This window comes from Myodes glareolus, chromosome 27 (assembly GCF_982192425.1).
Source record: "Myodes glareolus chromosome 27, mMyoGla1.1, whole genome shotgun sequence".
In the NCBI taxonomy this organism is placed as follows: domain Eukaryota; kingdom Metazoa; phylum Chordata; class Mammalia; order Rodentia; family Cricetidae; genus Myodes; species Myodes glareolus.
The window spans coordinates 10,677,980-10,696,371 of NC_142052.1; the positions used below are offsets into that span (position 1 = coordinate 10,677,980).

At 40.3% G+C, this 18,392-nt stretch overlaps 1 protein-coding gene across 1 annotated transcript in view; it reads left to right on the top strand.

Moving 5' to 3' along the window:
• The first annotated feature begins 7,619 nt into the window (after window positions 1–7,619).
• Window positions 7,620–18,392, top strand: part of Sema3e (semaphorin 3E) — a 234,862-nt gene continuing 224,089 nt past the window's right edge. The window contains exon 1 of the mRNA XM_048433586.3: window positions 7,620–8,373. Within this exon, the coding sequence (XP_048289543.2) occupies window positions 8,259–8,373 (115 nt within the window). The 5' untranslated portion in view covers window positions 7,620–8,258. The remainder of the gene's footprint in view (window positions 8,374–18,392) is intronic.

Genomic DNA, 18,392 nt, shown 5'->3' on the forward strand with positions numbered 1-18,392 from the left:
GAGATGACATAGATATTGGCATGGCACTTATGAACCAGGCCGGACTAAACATAGTTTTTCAAGCTATCAACACTTCAACTGAGTTTGTTTGTGCTAAAGTGCTAATCCACATATCTCCCCAACGTATATTTTCACACATAACACTTTTGTTTATGACATGAGTGATCATCTTTTCAAAATTCCAAGGTATTTAGTAAAATTTATTTCTTGAAAAGTTATAGTGTTTTTTAATCTTACATTGTTTATTGATTTAAATGCTTTTCTTAACTAGGATTACCCATTCCACCAACCATGAAACATAGCTATATTCAAAACATTTAAATTCACATTTTTACTGGACAATGTTTTTTTTTTTTTTCTATTTTGGGAAAAAAAAACCAACAACAACACAAAAACTGTGAGTCTTAATAAGTTTGCAATTACACATTTCCTTGATACCAACAACACGCAGTACCAGGCTCTGCCTCCACATGGTGCTAGCGCTATGCCCTCAGACTTAAGGAGTCAGAGCAGTCTGGCAGGGCAGAATTACCACTCAGCACCCACCTAAAATCGCTTTAACAATAAGACAGCAGATTTGACCACAACGGCACTACAGCAGAAATCTTGCCTTATGTGAAATCTGGCTTATGGACAGGAACAATTTGTCTAAGCCATTTGTAGTGAAGCCAAATAAAGGTGATTGGGAATAATTATGTGCGATTTCCTGTCCCATCTTTGGCTCTCACTAATGGGTTGACTGGCACTTGTTTCCTCTCTTCGCTGGATGGTTACCTGCAATGTTTTAAGAAAAGGCAGTCCTTGCAGGGAAAGAAGCCTCACAGATTTCCACATGTATATGTGCAAGTGCATGCATGTATGTATATTCTTTTATTGGTTATTATAATTGTTTTGAACTTTATAATGTACTAGCTAAGCCAAAACACAGCTTACTTAAACTATCTTGATGCTCTATCACAGACTTTGCAACATTAAGTTTAGTATTTGTTTCCATTTATTTTAACGTGAAACAGATACATTTATAGAGTTGGTGGCAGCTTTATGAGATTTCCTATTCATTTTGTATATATTTCTTGGTTATATGACAACTGAAGATACTATAACAATAGATTATCCTTGGCAGTTTTTCTTAGTTTCTTGCCAACGCACTAAAGGGTAACTGCACTGTCCCAGTCCTTCTTGTACAAGGAGACAGATAGGTTTTTCTTCACTTAATACTTACATAATGACCAACGTCTGTTAAGACAGCGTGGACAACTACAGGTGAAATCTGAATTGTTTATAGGAAGAAAACAAAAACTTTCGAGGATGGACAACTGCAGATAAGATACAAATATTTACAGGACGAAAACAAAAAAATGTCTAAGTATCTTAAAATATATGCATAGTATCTTGTAAAACAATGCACAATCAGCTGGGCCGTGGTGGCGCATGCCTTTAATCCCAGACAACACTTGGGAGGCAGAGGCAAGAGGATCTCCGTGAGTTCGAGGCCAACCTGATCTACAGAGAGAGTTCCATCACAGCTAAGACTGTTACACAGAGAAACCCTGTTTCAAAAAACAAACAAAACAAAACAAAGCAAAAAAAAAATCACAAAAAAATACCGCTCAATAAATATGTGTTGAATAAGTTAATCATTCCATGCCAAGAGTTTGGGTGATTTTAACAGGCGTAGTTAAGTAACGATGGAAAAGTGAAAGACTTTGAGTCTGGAAATAAAAAAATAGAAAATTTAAAAAGTAACCATGGAATTGTCATTTTTCCCTTTCCCCCTTTTACAAGTAATCAATATGGCAAGGTACCTGACAATGGAACATCTTTGACCATTTGTTTCCATGATTAAAAAAAATGAAGCGTGCTCTCAAAGTCTTCTCTGAGATATCAGACACAAAGGGTTGGGCAAATCCTCTGCTACATCTATAGCATTTAACATTGTTTTCACATGGAATCTACTTTTACACAGGGTAGAACATAAAATACCTTCTTTTGTTTGGCTATTTTAGCAATAACCTTTGTATGAAATTGCTGAAATCTTTAATATAAAATAACTATCATTAACTCTTGATAAATGATTTATTATCTTTAAATCCTTTCTTGGAGACATCTTCACCTCCTTGAAATTCTAACAACACATATGTAGGTCTGTTGTGCCTATATAGCATATGGATATGATTGTAAATTTGCACAAATCTGTATCAAGAAACAAGAATCATTATTAGTTCATGAGTCTCCTTAAAGTAGTAATTTTCTTAGTTACTTTAGAATGCCTTCTTTAAAAGGTTTCACTTCCGTATTTAGCTCCAGGGATCGTTCCAAGATGACTAGTCGGAACACGTGAGCCTAAATGGTCAATTTTCTGCCTTCTGACTCATCCTGGGATGAAGAAATGTATCCCGTGATGTCACTGCCAAGTGATGTCAATCCCAGGTGGTGATTGTTGACTGAGGTAGCAAGTACCTGAAGGCCTTTTTATGTAAAACTTGATGCAATGTGTTACTAAGACTTCTTAATGATAAGTTACGTAGACGGCACTTGGCAGAACCGTGATGTTATTTTGCCTCCGTAGTATTCTCTGAAAATTGAGTGTGCTGGTTGGAGCACTGACTCCGGAATCGCTGTTTAGGACGGAGTTGTTCCTATTAAGAGGGCTTCACCAGAGCCACATCATGAGCATCTGTCTCTTAGAGCTTGCTTGTGTGTAAGTGCCAACGAGAAGGCAATGCCCTACACAGGGCTGCTCTCAGACTTTAATTGGTTTCCGCACAAATGTCCCTCGAGTGGTCTCCAGGTTATAGGAAAGAGCGCACTAACAGTAATCGCTGTTTTTACTCTGCGAAAGCGAAATCACAAAGAAACATAACAGCGTGCGTGCGTGCGTGCGTGCGCTGACGATATGAGCAAAGCTTTGGGATCTACTCAGCAGGGAGAGCACCAGAGCTCGCAAGGTCCCAGACAGATGCCACGACATCCTTGGACAACAGCGCAATAGCTATGGATGTTGTTCTGTAGTTTTTAAATGCAGAGCTCTGTCATTGAAAAATAATTCTTGTAACCCACACAGAAAAGAAAGTAGAACCTGTACCTAAAAATTAAAGGGTTTACTGAGTGACTACATCCATAGTGATTTCATCTTGCCAAAAAAAGTGGCCTGTGTAAACATTGTTCTCTGATTAAAAACCATTAAAGACATTTAAATTATGAAAAAACCTCAAAAGAAAATGAAAATACAGATTAAATTATAAACAAAATGTTTGAAATTTTTATGAAGGTTTTTTTATTCCTTTTCTCGCTCTTCGTCTTCCTCCTCCTCTTCTTATTTTTCTCTGCTCCTCATCATCATCGTCTTCCTCCTTCTCTCCCTCCTCCTCTTCTCCTCTTCCTTCTCCTCCCCCTGGAATGACTAGCCTAAATGAAGGCTGACTAACTGACTTTCTTCTAAATCCTGGCTTTAGAATGGTACCAGTTGCCGGTGGTGGAGCGCACATTAAATCCCAGCACTCAATAGGCAGAGGCAGGCAGATCTCTATGAGTTCAAAGCCAGCCTGGTCTACCGAGCGAGTTCCAGAACAGCCAACGTGACGCAGAGAAACTCTGTCTCAAAAAAACAAGAACAAAAAACAAATAAACAAACAAAAAGGAACGGTACGACTTGATCTCTTTCATGGAGGTGAGCAGATTTTGCACCCTGAGTTGGTGACTTGTAAGTCTACTACCAAAGTGAGCATAAAAGGGAGACTAAGGTATCCACTTGTCCTCTACTTTTAAGTTACAGAATAGGGGAGGTAGGTGATGCAGCTGCTAATCACGTGAGACAAGGCGGTGTAACTGAAAGGTCGAGGAAAGAATCAGCAGATTCTGTCTGTAACATTCAGCCTCGGCCATAGAAAGCAGCAGCTGCAGCATTGACGGGACACTTGAGCTGCTCCGGCCTGGAGATGCTGGGCATAGCAGGGCTCGCACAAGCCGAAGAGGGATTAGGGAAGCAAAAATTCCATGGCTACCATAAAGAAATTTTATCTTTAGTTCCAAAATGACTCAACACCACTGTTATTGTGATACTATGGCCTATTAATAGCTGTAATCATGATGTCCTTGAGGTGTGGTTCCAGGTTGTTCGTGGGTAAATAGTGTTTATGACATCATTTCTGTGTTCAGGACTCAATTGGAAAAGCTGAAGACTCTTTCCACCATTCCAGCTGGGAAGTCATTCCAATGACTCCAGAAATTAATTTGTCTCCTATTTAGCCTCCAAGTTTCCACATCACTCTGTGGCTTTACCAGTGACTTCCACTGGTCCCAGTGACTACCAGTGACTTCTGCTGATCCCAATGACTTTACCAGTGACTTTCCTGACAGACAGGAAAGAGGGATGGTGACTTTCTAATGTGTTGTCTGAGAGCAAGATTCCTAAAGCAAAGTCGGTAAAGCATGCAAAATATATTGCCAAACGAGTTTGTTAAATGGTATGGTACAAACCCACCACACACACACACACACACACACACACACACACACACACATCACCCAAATAGCATATGTTTTTGATTCCTGATCATATACCATCTGCTGTCTCTCTGAGTAGCTTTCTCAGGCAACTGCCTCCACTATGATGATTCAATAACCCAAGATCTTCAATTTCCTACCCCACGTTCATTGTTTAGTTCTCTGTTCTTGCTACTTAAAAAAAACAAAGGAAGTAGAATTTCTTAGTAGTGGCTATTCCACTGTCTTAGGTAGATATAATACCTACCACTTATACTCATATTTCTTTGGTTAGAATTAGGCAAATAGCTTCCGAAATTGCCAAGACACTAGGAAGATTGTGCTCTGTATGCCCAGAAAGAAAGATGGGATATTCCTGGCAGCACCAATGAAACCTAGTCTCTCAAAGCACGCAAGGACACTTTAAACTGTGCAGGGATACCTGTTCACAATTTTTATTTGGTCTAGCACATACTTGAAAGATTTTAGTGTGAGGCAACTCTTTTATTTTATATAAATTTGTTGACTTTTACTTACCTATGCTGTAATAATAAAAATGGCAAATAAAACATACTCATGTCTAATGTTTAGATAACACTGTGAAAGGAATTTCTATAAACCAAATTTAATTTGTAAAACTTCGCCCCATTTGAAGGCCTTGTGAATAAATAGAAATTTGTTTTTATTTTTTTTAACAAATATTTCACATGATTCACAAGGTGGGCAGGAGCACCTACTGGGAAGGATTTTGCTAGAGGCCAGTTTTACTTCTGCTTGCTAATAAAATTGGGGGTCCAGTGATTAATGTGTCTACACCAATTGGAAGGACCTGGGACTCCTGGTCTTCCTCATTCCCCACCCTCCACCCTTACCCCACATTTCCAGATTGAGATTGCTCATACAGTAAGATTAACATCAAGGGGAGATTTAGAACGAGACATTTGACTTGACAAGAATAACTTTATTACTGGCATTGGTTATCTGTTTTGTCCTATGACGCCTTTCGGCTGTTTAGATTGACACCCTGCAGCATCGCAAATCAAACATGGAAGCACCAGATACTGATGCTTATCCACGAGATCAGAAGTCCGCAAAGACACTTTGCTCAGTGCTGATTTTATTTTTTCACCTCCCCTCCAATCCAGTATTTTCCAAAGTAAATGTTAATCATTCAAAGTATTGTAATTTTTATGTCCTAGTATATCTATATTATTCTTGGCTTATAATAATTACTTTAAATCCTTAAAAAAAAATCCACTGCCCGAAATGTCATACTGAAATGGTAACTTGAATGGCAAGCCCACTTCTGAGGTTTGTTCTTAGTTTCTTTTACAATGAGAATGGCCAGTTTTGTTTCAAAGGCTATTCCACAGGAGTATCTGAAAACACTTGGAGGAATCCTAGAGCTTCAAAAGTTCTGGATGCTGAGTTTACAGTCATTATTTGTTTGTTTTCGCATTATCTATATTTCCTCTTGTCTACAGAGGAAGGTAAAGGCCATATAGAGGATTAGAAGGAAAACCCAATGAAAACTTGAACATAAGTATGTTTCATGGTGACTGAGGAACTGGTTACTGTGCTAATTGCTTTGAAATTGCCCTATCGTTGAGGGTGCTACGTAAATCTGAAGAAAAATTTTGACCTCAATAGTGTTTATTCCCCATTGACTTTGTGTCTTAATGAAATGGCTGTGATGGCTAGCATTGCTTCAACCCATGTGAACCCAGGACAACTGCAGTCTTAAGCAGATGTCAGTTGAATAAGTGGATTCATTTCAGTAAAGGGCACAGAGTCTACAGTTACTGTCTTCCCCTAGAACCCTGCCCTTAGATAAGGCTGATAAAGTTGCTCTCTGTGCTCTGGGTCCTTCAGTTCTGGAATAAAGTGAAAGAGGACAGTGATGTTACAATGTATCACAATTAGATCTGCAGCTCATCAGCCTGGCTTTTAAAGTACCCAAGTGCCTAAGGAGACCACCCCGTGTTAAAAGTCTCCACATAGTTCATGCTGTTTGAGTGTTAAATACTGTTTAGAATTTGTTATCTTTTGTAAACCTTGGAAATCTAATTATTTATAATCTCCTGTGACATTTACGTTTTACTAACTACACTCTGCTTGCATAAGAACATATCATCCTCTAAACATGGGTAAAGAACGCCTGGTTGTATTTTTTGCTTATATGTGATGTAGGATATTGGAATGACCCATGTTACCTTTTTGTTATAATCACATGAGTTTTAAGCACATAATTCTGAAAAGCCGCCCAAGCCATTGCTGTGCAGGATAAAGAATCGGAGAAAGTCCCCATAGCGGATATCATTTGTTTACCATTTACCTCTCAGCTGTCAGAGCAAACATCTATCGCAGCTTATTGCTCGCTTGAGATAATACAATTCATTTCCATGCCAGCAGCTCTAGAATGTTTGGTTTGGTTTTCGAAACTGATTGAAAGAACATTGAGAAGTTGCCCTACTGTGTTAAGCTTATTTACACAAACAGGGTGTCGTGAAAATAAACTCAGTACACAGCACTGAGTTCTAAGGCGCTCGCATCCTGCATTCTCTAATGCCTGTGTTACACAGACCCACCGGGAAGACACACTCAACTTTACCATGGACCCTGCACAGAGGAGCAATACCTCAACGTTTAATTTTTCTGAAATTTGAAGTGAGGTTTATTTTTCACTTTATACAAATGAATCTAAGACAAGTCCTTTCTTCCATACTAACCCATTTAAGAAACGGTGGCGCGCGGGGGGAGGGTGGGGTGGTGGTGGCATCCCCCCTCCACCCGCCACCCCCCACCCAGGCTCTTAAAAAAAAAGCATTTTCCTCAGAAGAATCAAACATAGCATCTGTAAGGTGGAAGCAATACAGAAAGCTTGAATTGTGAGCAAGAGTCTGTGGAAAGAGTGAACGAATTAATTTGGCTCCTGGATGGTGGCAGAGGATTTAAAAAGTGGATTTATGCAGGGATCGCCCTTGGTGAGGAAGCATTTAAAAGTCCTTCCCGGGGCCAAGTCCCAGGCTTTCACATTCTTAAATAATCGGGGTATTATGCAGGTTTTCCTGGCCACGCCCCGCCAGGGTGAGGACCTGTCTCCCGAGCCCGGCGGGCGCGTCACAGCCGCGGAGATGCAGCGGGGCACGTGGGCTGGAGACACTTCCTAGAAACGCGCGCGGGCTCAACCCTGCCTGAACTTTCCTGTAAACAGCGCGCTGACAGGCGGCATCCCCGCTGGGTGGATCCCGCGCTCCTGGCGCAAGTGGCACTTCTTGCTTTTAATTAGCGCGAGGAGAGGCGAAGAAGAGCTAGCTGCTCGGCAAGTCAGTGCAGGAGGCTGACTTCTGGGAGGCTTGGGGGAGGCTGGGGGGGAAGAGCTGGGGGAGGTTGCCGGTCGGCTCCGGCTGTTTTCTCAATGAATAGCTAGCTGGCGGGGAGATTGAAGCCAGTCCCTGCCTCCTCCTCACGCCCGCGGCTGGGTGACGGCGACAGCTCCAGCCGGGACCTGGCTCTTAAGACGCGCTCCTTGGAATGGAATGCCCTCTTGTTCAGCGCTTCTAAACCACCGGTCCCGAGAAGAGGAAGGCTTTGCGGATCCAAATCTGCCCAGGGAATGGTACTTGGGAATGGTGATTTTCTGATGACAACCCCCTCTGTTTGTGACAAAGCCTGTCGCCTGCAGTTGGCCCTGGAGGGAAGTCCTAAGAAAAACTGAGTCGATCCTGCTTTAAAGTGAGGCTGCCGAGGCTACGGGAGAGCCGGCACACACCATGGCACCGGACGGACGCATCCTCACCTTGCTGCTCTGGGGTCACCTGCTGGAGCTCTGGACCCCAGGTCACGCGGCGGACCCCGCCTACCCCAGGCTACGCCTGTCACATAAAGGTAAGTTACCTTTCCGTATCCTTTTGTTAGGAAAATGCCCAAATGGAAAAGTCCCTTCACGCAGGTTCATGATCTTCCAAGACCTCAAAAGTGCACCTGAAACCTACTGCAAAACTCACCCAGGATCGGAAGCACCTCGCGTTAACATATCCTACCTCATCTGGAAAAAGTGTTAAATCACATGCCAACTTGGAGGTGTTATTTCTGCCCTAGAATTATCAGATATTATTCTTGAGAAGTTCACTCACCGCTGTGCAGAACTGAGAAGGTGCGGCACAGTTGCTAATAGCTGGAGAGGCTGAATCCACCAAGTGAGCAGTAGGCACTGAAACACCACCACTTGTATTAGGGGAGCTATATGGGACAGGCTTTAAAAATGAAGGTACACTTTTTTTTTTTTTGGTTAGGTACTTTGTTTGTTTTCTTTATTATGAGATTGAGGGGAGGAGAAAATTCCTGAGGAAAAAAATGATACCACTCCCCATGTAATAACATGTAATGTTATTATATGTAATGACTAACAACTAATACAAATTAGCCTTCACGCTGAGTTGATTATTTGAATATTGTGAGATGTGGCAAAATAAAGCAGTCTATTGGCAATCATGGCAAATTGACTTACATTTTAGTATGCACTAGTCGTTTCTCTTAAATGTGCATTAATCTTATTTTTCCTGACGGTCTAGCAGAGTTTATTTTATTTATTTATTTATTTTATTCTGCACTTAGGTCATACACAGTTACACCATATTCATAAATAAATGATCATAAAGATGATAGGTTTTGCATCAGGACCAGTCAAAATCAATTACGAGTCCTCCTGTCACCAAGCAAACAAGGGACAAAACCTGTTTTAAGAGGAAGTGATTTTGTTGACTTAAAAGGAATTGGGAATAAATTGTTGGGAATGAAGTATTCATTGCCACCACCAGTTAAGACGGAGAACAGATGCAATAATAAGGATTACATAAGAGTCCCCCCCCTTTTTTTTTCAGCTGAGTAAGCTCTTAAAATGTCTTTTACTATGGAAAGACAGAACCTGTACTTTTGGGTACAAGGTAGAAGCTGGAAACAGTAGGTCTGAGTTTTGTATGACACACATGGTCTTTTTGTCTTCTTATTGGACAGCAGGAAATGTATTGGTGATTGTAGAAATTTCTCATCTTAATACTTAAAACTATGAATATGCTATTGAATTAAATAATTTTCTTGTTGTATTATGCAGTCAGTACCAAAATGCTTAAAAATACATGAACACTACATCTGTAAAGTATATAAAATATAGTGTCCTGAGTTAGCAAATGGCTTTTGATTTAGGATGTTATATTATGATGGTTAGGTATCAAAGTCTCTGCTGGAAGTTATAGCCAAATATATCATGGTGCCAAATGAATGGAAGGGAATAAGGAAAATGAGGATGCCAGAAGTAAAAAGTTGATTCTGTTTCTTATAAGTAGTATTTATTTTAGAGCTGTTATGGATGAGTTATATTTTTCTAATTTCTTTTTCTGAGCATAAATTGTTGGTATACATGAAGTTTCCTTTGCATATTGATTTTATGAACAAAATAAAATCATAAATTTGCAGGAAAATGAAAGGTCTTGGAAAACATACCATTAAGGGAGGTGACCCAAACTCAGGCAGAAAAACACTGTATATCCCCCCGAAGTGAGGATCCTAACCTACAATGTGTGCTGTGTTTCTGTAAACAGGGAGCAAATGTAACTAACTCTAGGTGTAGTGTGGCATTTAGAAAGCAGATCAAGGAAGGGTCATATTGGGTGATGAAGACGGACGGAATGCAGGCAAAAGGACACATGAGTCATGGAAGAGGATTTAAAGCGAGCTTTTTCCTCCTAGTTTCAACTCTGCCATAATTTTTTTTTCTTTTTCCTTTTTTCCTGTTTTGTGGTGGAAAACTGAATAAAAATGTAGAGAAGAAAGAAAAGCAGGTGAGCTGTCGGCTTTGACAGGCAGCTGTTCTGTTATGCCTTCTGTAATACCTGTACGCCTCAGGAGTGCTTGGCTTTTGATAGCTCAGTGTCAGTATGTTTTCCAAACTGTCTCGTTTGATTTGGAGCTCACGATCTGGCCAGTGGACCAAAATTACATGGGAGAGTCGATCTCATTTTTACACTTTTATCAAGCTTGTCTTCAGGATGTCTCCGTTAATCAGAGAGATGACTGTATCTGACGTTATGAGCTGTGTCATGTGCTGTCGAGAGGAGCCGCTAGCATCTGTGTGCACTAGACAGAAAACTCTCGCAAGATTTCTCTTTGGCATTTCTTCACCTTTCATGGGGACGAGCTAAACAGACCCTGTTATGGTGATGATTTTATACAAATGCTTGTTGTACCACAGGTGCCTCAGTGACAGGGGAATCAAAGAATGTCAGAAGCAAGGACACCCAGTTCGGCCAGCATAAAATGAGCCTCTTGCTCCTCCACACTCTGGAATTCAGGAGCTGTTCCAGGAGTCTTCAAATATTAGGAATAGTTGAGTGCAGGTTAATCATCTGAATGGTGACAGTAATGTTGGTTTTTCAGTAGGAAGAGGAGTTAAGCCATTAATATTACCAAAGGATGTTCGTTCTTTCAAATAAGATATATGGGCATATGTGAGACAGCACCTCTGTGTTGCCGCTTGACCCCACCAGGTAACACTGGCAGCTCCCTAGATGCGGTCTGTGGTATTCATCCATCATTCTTCTGACAGTGGTCTACACCATGTGCGAGAAGGGTGGGAGAAGGGGCGGTCATTTTTCTTACACCCTCCACTTCCAAGATCAGAACGGGGAAAGAAATCTTTCGGAGAAGGAGGGCATTTAACTGTCATGCGCAAGGCTCAAGTTAGTTTATCTAAATGTGTGTTTAGAAAAATGTCTGGAAACCCACAAATCCCTTCATTTTCCTTCTGCTCTTCTGCCTATCTGGCAATGGCTTGTTCTTCAGTAAACTTTTCCAGAAGAAGGCTACTAAGTAGGAAGGGAGTATGGAATAGAGTGTGCCTTCTAGTTTATTTCCAAGTATTCTTCACCTAAGATGTCAGGTACGCATCCTTTTGTTTTTCTTACAACCTCAATATTCGGAAAATGTGTCAATTTGGGACACGTAGAGAACATGAAAAGACAAGGCAATTCCTATTCAGAACACACATGTCTCTCTTGTTGAAATTTATAAGAACAAATACACTGAGTTAACAAATGAAAACATAATCGGGAGATGGTGGCGAATGCCTTTAGTTCTAGCACTTGGGAAGCAGAAGCAGGCAGATCTCTCCGTTTGAGGCAGTCTGGTCTGCAGAGTGCGTTTCAGGGGGAAAAAATGGGTGGCAAGATGCTATCTCATTCTGAAAGAATTTTCAGTCAAGAAGTCAAGATGTGAGTAGCGTTGAGGTTGACTATATAAGGCAAAAATGTTCAAGCTGGACAGTAGTCATGCTTCATGTGCACTTAGCTGTTCCCGCGAACGAAGATGGCATTAATAAGATTAATAAGGAATGCACTTTCTGTTCAAAGAGTTCTCCTTGTGATCCTCAAGGGAGAACAAATGGAAAGAATGAGGAGGAGTCCTGAAGACCTGTGTGCTTCCATGGCTGGTGTCTGCTCTTCCCTTATCTGTCACCATCCTGCATTAATGAGGTTACTGGGAAGACAAAGATAACCTTCTTGATAGAGGAGTTGAGAGAAGGAAAAAACAAAAAAAACAATTAGCAAAGAAGCAATCCAAGTATCTGTAGAAAGATCTGATCAACCGAGAATTCAATAAGGAACAGTCCATCAGGGAGCCTGGAAGACAGGAGCCCAAAGTCCTCACGAGGAAGGACGTTCACAGAAGACACGGAGAGTGGTGTTTCAGCAAGAGTGTTCTCCTAGCATCTTTGGGGAACAGACAGTTAAGTCAAGATGTGTTGACGTTATAAACATAGGCTTTGAAGAGACACCCATACACATAAATCGTGCCCTAGAAAGTTTTAAGCAGCGTGTCTGTATTTAGACATTCTGTCCAATCTGTCACAGTCACAAGAGCTCAGGATGTGACATCAGCAGCCTCCTTCCAATGCCCTACTCTTGCTCATGATGACAATTTGTGCATCAGTGTGAAAAATACTGGTTGCCGTGGTGCCCTTCTTGCATATTTCACTGAAGGTTAGAGGGGATCTACAATACTAGAGAATGTTCTTTATAATCTAAGAATGTATATATTACTAATATTCCTTGCAAACTACTGTGTTGATTGTTATGGAAGGCAGCAAGTTCTAATGACAATGGAAATGACCATTGGCAATGGAGGGAACTTAGATATGGTCAAGTGTTGAAACAGTACAGGGAGAAAAATGATGGATGATCTTCATGAGCCATTCATTCTAAGTGCCGCCTTCCGTGCCTTTGTGCCTGAGTTATGCCAGCTTAGAAGATCATTACTCCATCTTTGTTGCCAACTTTCCACGGAGAACACCAAAATACAATTTCAGGAAAGCTTTGCACGATTGCCCTGGAGACTCATGTTTATTTTCTATCCGGAGTAACTGAAAATTAAAATAAAATATGGCAGTAACTAAGTTATTATTTCCTAACCCAGCTCAAAGTTTGGTTTCAGTCAGTAACTAAGCATTATCAGTAGTGATATTAGTCACACATCTCTGGGTGTTAATAAATAAAAACTAGTCATAAGGCATGATTCATAACCAGAGTAGTTAAATAGGACTCAGGAGTAAACATGGATAGAGTCTCCATGCCAGACTCTATCGGGGAGTGTTGGTGAGAATGACATGTTGGCTTTCTTAACCAACAGTTTATGTTAAGAAATAAGGATGGAACAAGATGTGAACGGTGCTTCGTTGAGTTGGGCTTACACAAAAGCACTTTCTGTAGGAAAAGCCTATGTAAGTAATAAGGAAGAATGGTACTTACTGAAGTTAAATTTTTGTATTTATCGGATGCTACGTGGATATCTTATCAGTACATTGGTCATTCCATAAATCACTCAGTTCTTACATGGATATTGAAGATCACAGAAGAAAAACCGCTATTCCTTCTTAGAGAATTGAAGGAGCCTGAGGGTCAGGGTTAGAAAAGGCCACAGAAGAAGTTTATTAATGAACTAGATTATAATTCATGTGTGTACAGCCATCTACAAATTACCCTCTAGAAATTGAGGGTAATTTTCTATATGGAAAATAAGATCTATGCCTGCTTTTGATTAATAAATATATACAATTAGAATCAGGATTCCATAATGAAGTATTCTTTTAAACCTTTATTTTGCCATACTGTTGTCTCACTAGCCAAGCTGAATTTGTCACTTAGCCTCAGGGTATTTCGTCTCTTTTTTCTCTTCCAGAGATGAGATCACTTCTCAATTCCATGCTTTAATTCTGTGTTCACATAATAAACTGCCAAGCTATTAACTTAGTTGTTGCTGGGAGAAATTGCTAGCAATCTGTTGAGTCCGTTTCATTTCATTAGTGATGTCTAGAGAGTTCATTGCAGGTTTCTGGGTAGCAGAGAGTGTAAAACTTTACTCCTTTATCTTAAATGTTTTGTGGTTTCATAGAGGAATTTGGTCAGCAAGAATCCAGAAAGGCGCTCTGTAGAAACGCATACCCATTCAGACACTGTCATTACACTCATAAGTGGCCCTCAATTTTACAGTTCAAAGCAAAACAGTGCTGAAATAAAATTACACATAATATCTTCTAAGGGTGCATAGTGACGATTTAGATTTCTTTTTTAGTTCCAATACCAGTGTTGCTATTTCACACCTGATGCTTTAGAACACTCAATAAATTACGTAAGAAAATGGTTGGTTATGGTAAATAATGGCTTCCATAACATAGGCTTTGAAACAGAGAAATATCAATGTCTTTAGGTATTCCTTAGACATAAGCAAGCATTGTTCTTTGCATACGTCGTAAAGATGGCAATGACAATACATTTGTAGGTGAGTTATTCTCAGCTTGTTAAAAACATGTTAGAGCCATGTCTAAACCAAAGGTTTCAGTTTCTGCTGCTGAGGGAACATTTCTTTCAGGACTAATGATTTCAAGAACTGGCAACTCTTCAGGATTGGTACCTTGTCTTCCTATGAGCCTGTGGTAATCAAGGCAATTGATTATTCAAAATCACCTCTGCCTTTTGAGATTCTAATGGGTAGATCATGGTCTTTCCTCCTATTATCTTTATACTCTGACCTAGTCATCTTGCCTTTCAGTGGCCCGTAAAAAATACAAGAGAAATTCACTAGTTTCCTTGAAGGCTTTTTGGGTTTGGTTTTGTTGTCTGAGACAGGGTTTCACTGTGTAGTACTGCAACAGTTAGTCTCTTGGTTGTCTTGGAACTCATTATGTAGAACAGGTTAGCCTCAAACTCAGATCTGCCTGCCTCTGCCTCCTGAGTGCCGCTGGGATTAAAGGTATGTGCCATCATGACTGCTCCCTGCTTGAAGCTTTTTAACCTGAAAAGTGGATTCCATATCTATCCCTGGTAACTAAATTCTCAGCCATCAGTATTCTCTGCCCATGGGCTTAGAATGATCAACAGAACAAATATTTAAGGCCCGGACATTACAAAACACTGTCACATTCTTATTTTGATGGCCTCAATCTCCCTAGTTTTTCATGATTTAAACCTAGCTTCTGGTTACATGGTGTGAGCAAGTAACTTGTGTTTCGTGAGCATGAGTCTCCTCAGTTTCAAAACAGTGTCGTGTTTAATTTGCAGATCGTGAAGGATCAGGGAAGAGGACAAAAATTCAGAAATTGATGAGGCACAATACTTTACCCTTAGGTAGCTTTTCCAAACTGATTTAGTGAACCAGAGTTCAGTCCGAGAGCATCGTCTACTCTGGCTTTCCTTTTTAATTGTGAAAGTGATCATGTGCAAACTCTTAGCTTCCAATTTAAAATAAGGGAAGATACTCATCAAAGGTTTTCACTAAAAGCATTTTTTTTTTTTTGTTAAAGTAAGTTCTTACTGCTGTAGATGGCTACAAATAGTATAGAAGTTGGTGTCTTTGTATCTTAAGTCACTGCAGAATTACTTTGTTAATACTTTAAAGGAAGTTGGAACTTTATCAGTGGCACTTTGGAGGCAGCAGATCAAATCCTAAAAATGCCTACCTAACAAAGGTAATTGTAGACCCAACATTGTAAAGCACAATAGGGCTGATATTACAAAAGCCAGACCACACTGAGCAAGCTTAGTCTAAACAGTGTCCGGTGGGCAGCTATCAGCTCAGCAGGTGTTGTTTGCTTTGAAAGTGAAAGAGACTTAAGCTCCGCCTTCCCAAGACAAACAAGGTAGGGTGGCGGGGACGGGACTGACTCCCTACACCTCGCTGGACCTCAGCGAGTGCCATCGCCACAGGAGTAAGGCACAACACCTTGGACACTGATCTCCAAAGCGGAGTGTGATGGGGTGGTTTGTTAAAGGTTCTAGGGAAACTGAGGCATCCTGAGCGGCTGTTTATGGCTCCTTCCATAAAGTCCACGTTAGAAGAAGGGCTTAGCCTTGCCTGGATAACCACCTCCTTTCCTTTCGCCTTGGTGATGGAAACAGCAGGGCTTCAGGAAGTGTTTGCAAGCATCCTTAGCTTTCCCATCTATGTGTAATCCTCGTATTTTTTCTTTCTAAACACTACTTTGCAGGCACAGGGCAATCACAGGATTCCTCCTTTTTTGCCATTTGGGTCCTCTGCTACATAACGTGCCGGTTTGTTTTTTCTTAAAGAGGAATTCCTTATCTTTTCCTCACTTTAGGCCGACAAATGAGAAGCAAACAACTTGTCGAGAATGACATGTATTCATTCATCCTCAGTTTACCTTCAAACTTCATTTTATTTTTGTTGTTTAATTTGATGACCAGAAAGCAAGGTAGAACTTGCTTATCAGAAAAAAAATATACAGAAATAACAGAAAAAATCAGAAAAAAATATTACAATTATTAGGTAGTCAGAATTCATTGAAATTCATCTTCTAATGAAATATTAGATAGATAACTCACTGGATAATTAGAAATCTAATCTCCTTTCTCTAGCCTGTTCTTTTCAGGCTGGTAGCCTGATGCTCAATGGTACCAAGAGATTGAGGCACTGGCAGCATGGGGGAGCTAAACCTGCTAGCTGATGTAATCCGTAGCTAAACTTGAGTTAGGTGAAAGACAGACTATTATCAATGCAAACCTACTGACTTCTATGCTCTCGGTTCTTTGAGCGATAGCTTCGGGAAAGCGAGAACAAAAAGAGGGTTTTATTTCTAGGTTTCTGTGGGGGCACAAGATTGCTAAGAATAAGTCCCACTGGTGATTTCAGGCGGCCAGTGCTCCACAGCCCCACAGACAAGAGCAGCAAAGAAAAGGAGAATAAAGTAGGGAGAGAATAGCAGTCAGCCTAGAGGGGGCTGAAGTGGGCTTTAAATTCTGAGTTCAAAACATACTGTAGATCAAAAGGCCAAACAAAATGGGTTCTCTCCATTGCTTGCTGCTATTTACCACTCCTGATTGCTTGTTTCCTGAGTGCAGTTTACTGGGGACCTCGTGTTGGTGCTGGCTCAGGTCCCTTCCAGTTCCCCAAATGCATGGACTCCTTTCTTCTCTGATAGCCTCCCCGTGTGTTTGATTTCTCCAGATTCTTTAAACACGACAGGACTTTCGAAATAGTATTCTATGGTGAAAAGTGTACGGATGAACAATCTTTTAATTTTTGGATTTGAGTCTGCAGTGTATCTTATTTCTACTTCCTGATTCTTGAAAAGATATTGAACTCTGAGATTATTCACTTTCTTTAGGGTTAGAAAGAAGCCAATAAAGCTATTCTGTTCCAAGATGGCTATAGAAAAGCGTGCCACAACCTAGAAATATGTAACATATAACTTGATATTGTGATGTTTATACTGTTCCTTAGTTTGTAGAATTGCCTTTACATTACATCAAGTCAAGAGAGAATTGTTTGTGTTGTCATTATGTAGGGAATAAAGTTACTTATTTAAATCATTTCTAAATGATTTATGGCATGGGTGTCTCCTATCTACTGAATTTCAAATGAAAGCATGCTTAGTTGCCTTCCACATTATAGTCAAATAAAGTCCACCTTGTTCTAGGGCTACTGCTAACTACAACATCCTAATGTCTAAATTATAGGACTGGTCTTGAGACCACAGCATAGAAGTCGAGCTATAGTACTATTCCCTGATTAGTTTTAATTGAGCATGATGTGTTTGCACTTATTGATTGCAGTTTAGCATATGAATGTATTCTATTCATTACTGATGTTGTAAATTGGACACGCATTTTTATATTAAGTTCAGAAGTCTGGTCAATTATGGAGAAGCTTTCTGTGAAATTTCAGAACATGTACATCTCACAAAGGGCGTTTTCCCTGGACCAATAAAACGATATCACCAATGTTTAATCCATGTGCTCTGAATCTTATCTCCCACTGGAAATTTAGAAGCTGTTAGTTTTTCCAAAAAGATAGGTTAAGTCAACAATGTCTTATTCTTTGAATGCCTGTTGAGGTTTATCAGTGTTTAGAGACTGAGCACGAAGCTAGGATTTTAGGATGTAGGAAAGAAACTGTTTTAGGACTATAAATGGTGTGCTGGATGGGATCCTGAGGGCAGCAAATGTTTACCAGGTAAAACTAAAGATATCTAAATGTGACATGGGTGTTAGCTAACAATTACACATCCATGTTGGCTCATTAGCTGTGATGTTACTATTAGGTAAACAATTAATAAATGGAGAACTGGGTCTAGGGATATGGGAACTTCTTTTGTTAACTTCACAATCTTCCTATGAACCTAAACTTGTTCTAAGATAAAGTTCTTTCTATTCTCTCTCCAGTCTCTCTCTCTCGCGCGCGAGCATATGCATGCGTGCACACGTGCGCGCACGCACGTGCACACACACACACACACACACACACACACACACAGAAAGAGAGAGAGAAAGAGAGAGAACCTTATACAACCCTATTCCTAAGAGACCCAAGACGTATTTGTGAAGAGACTTATCATGATA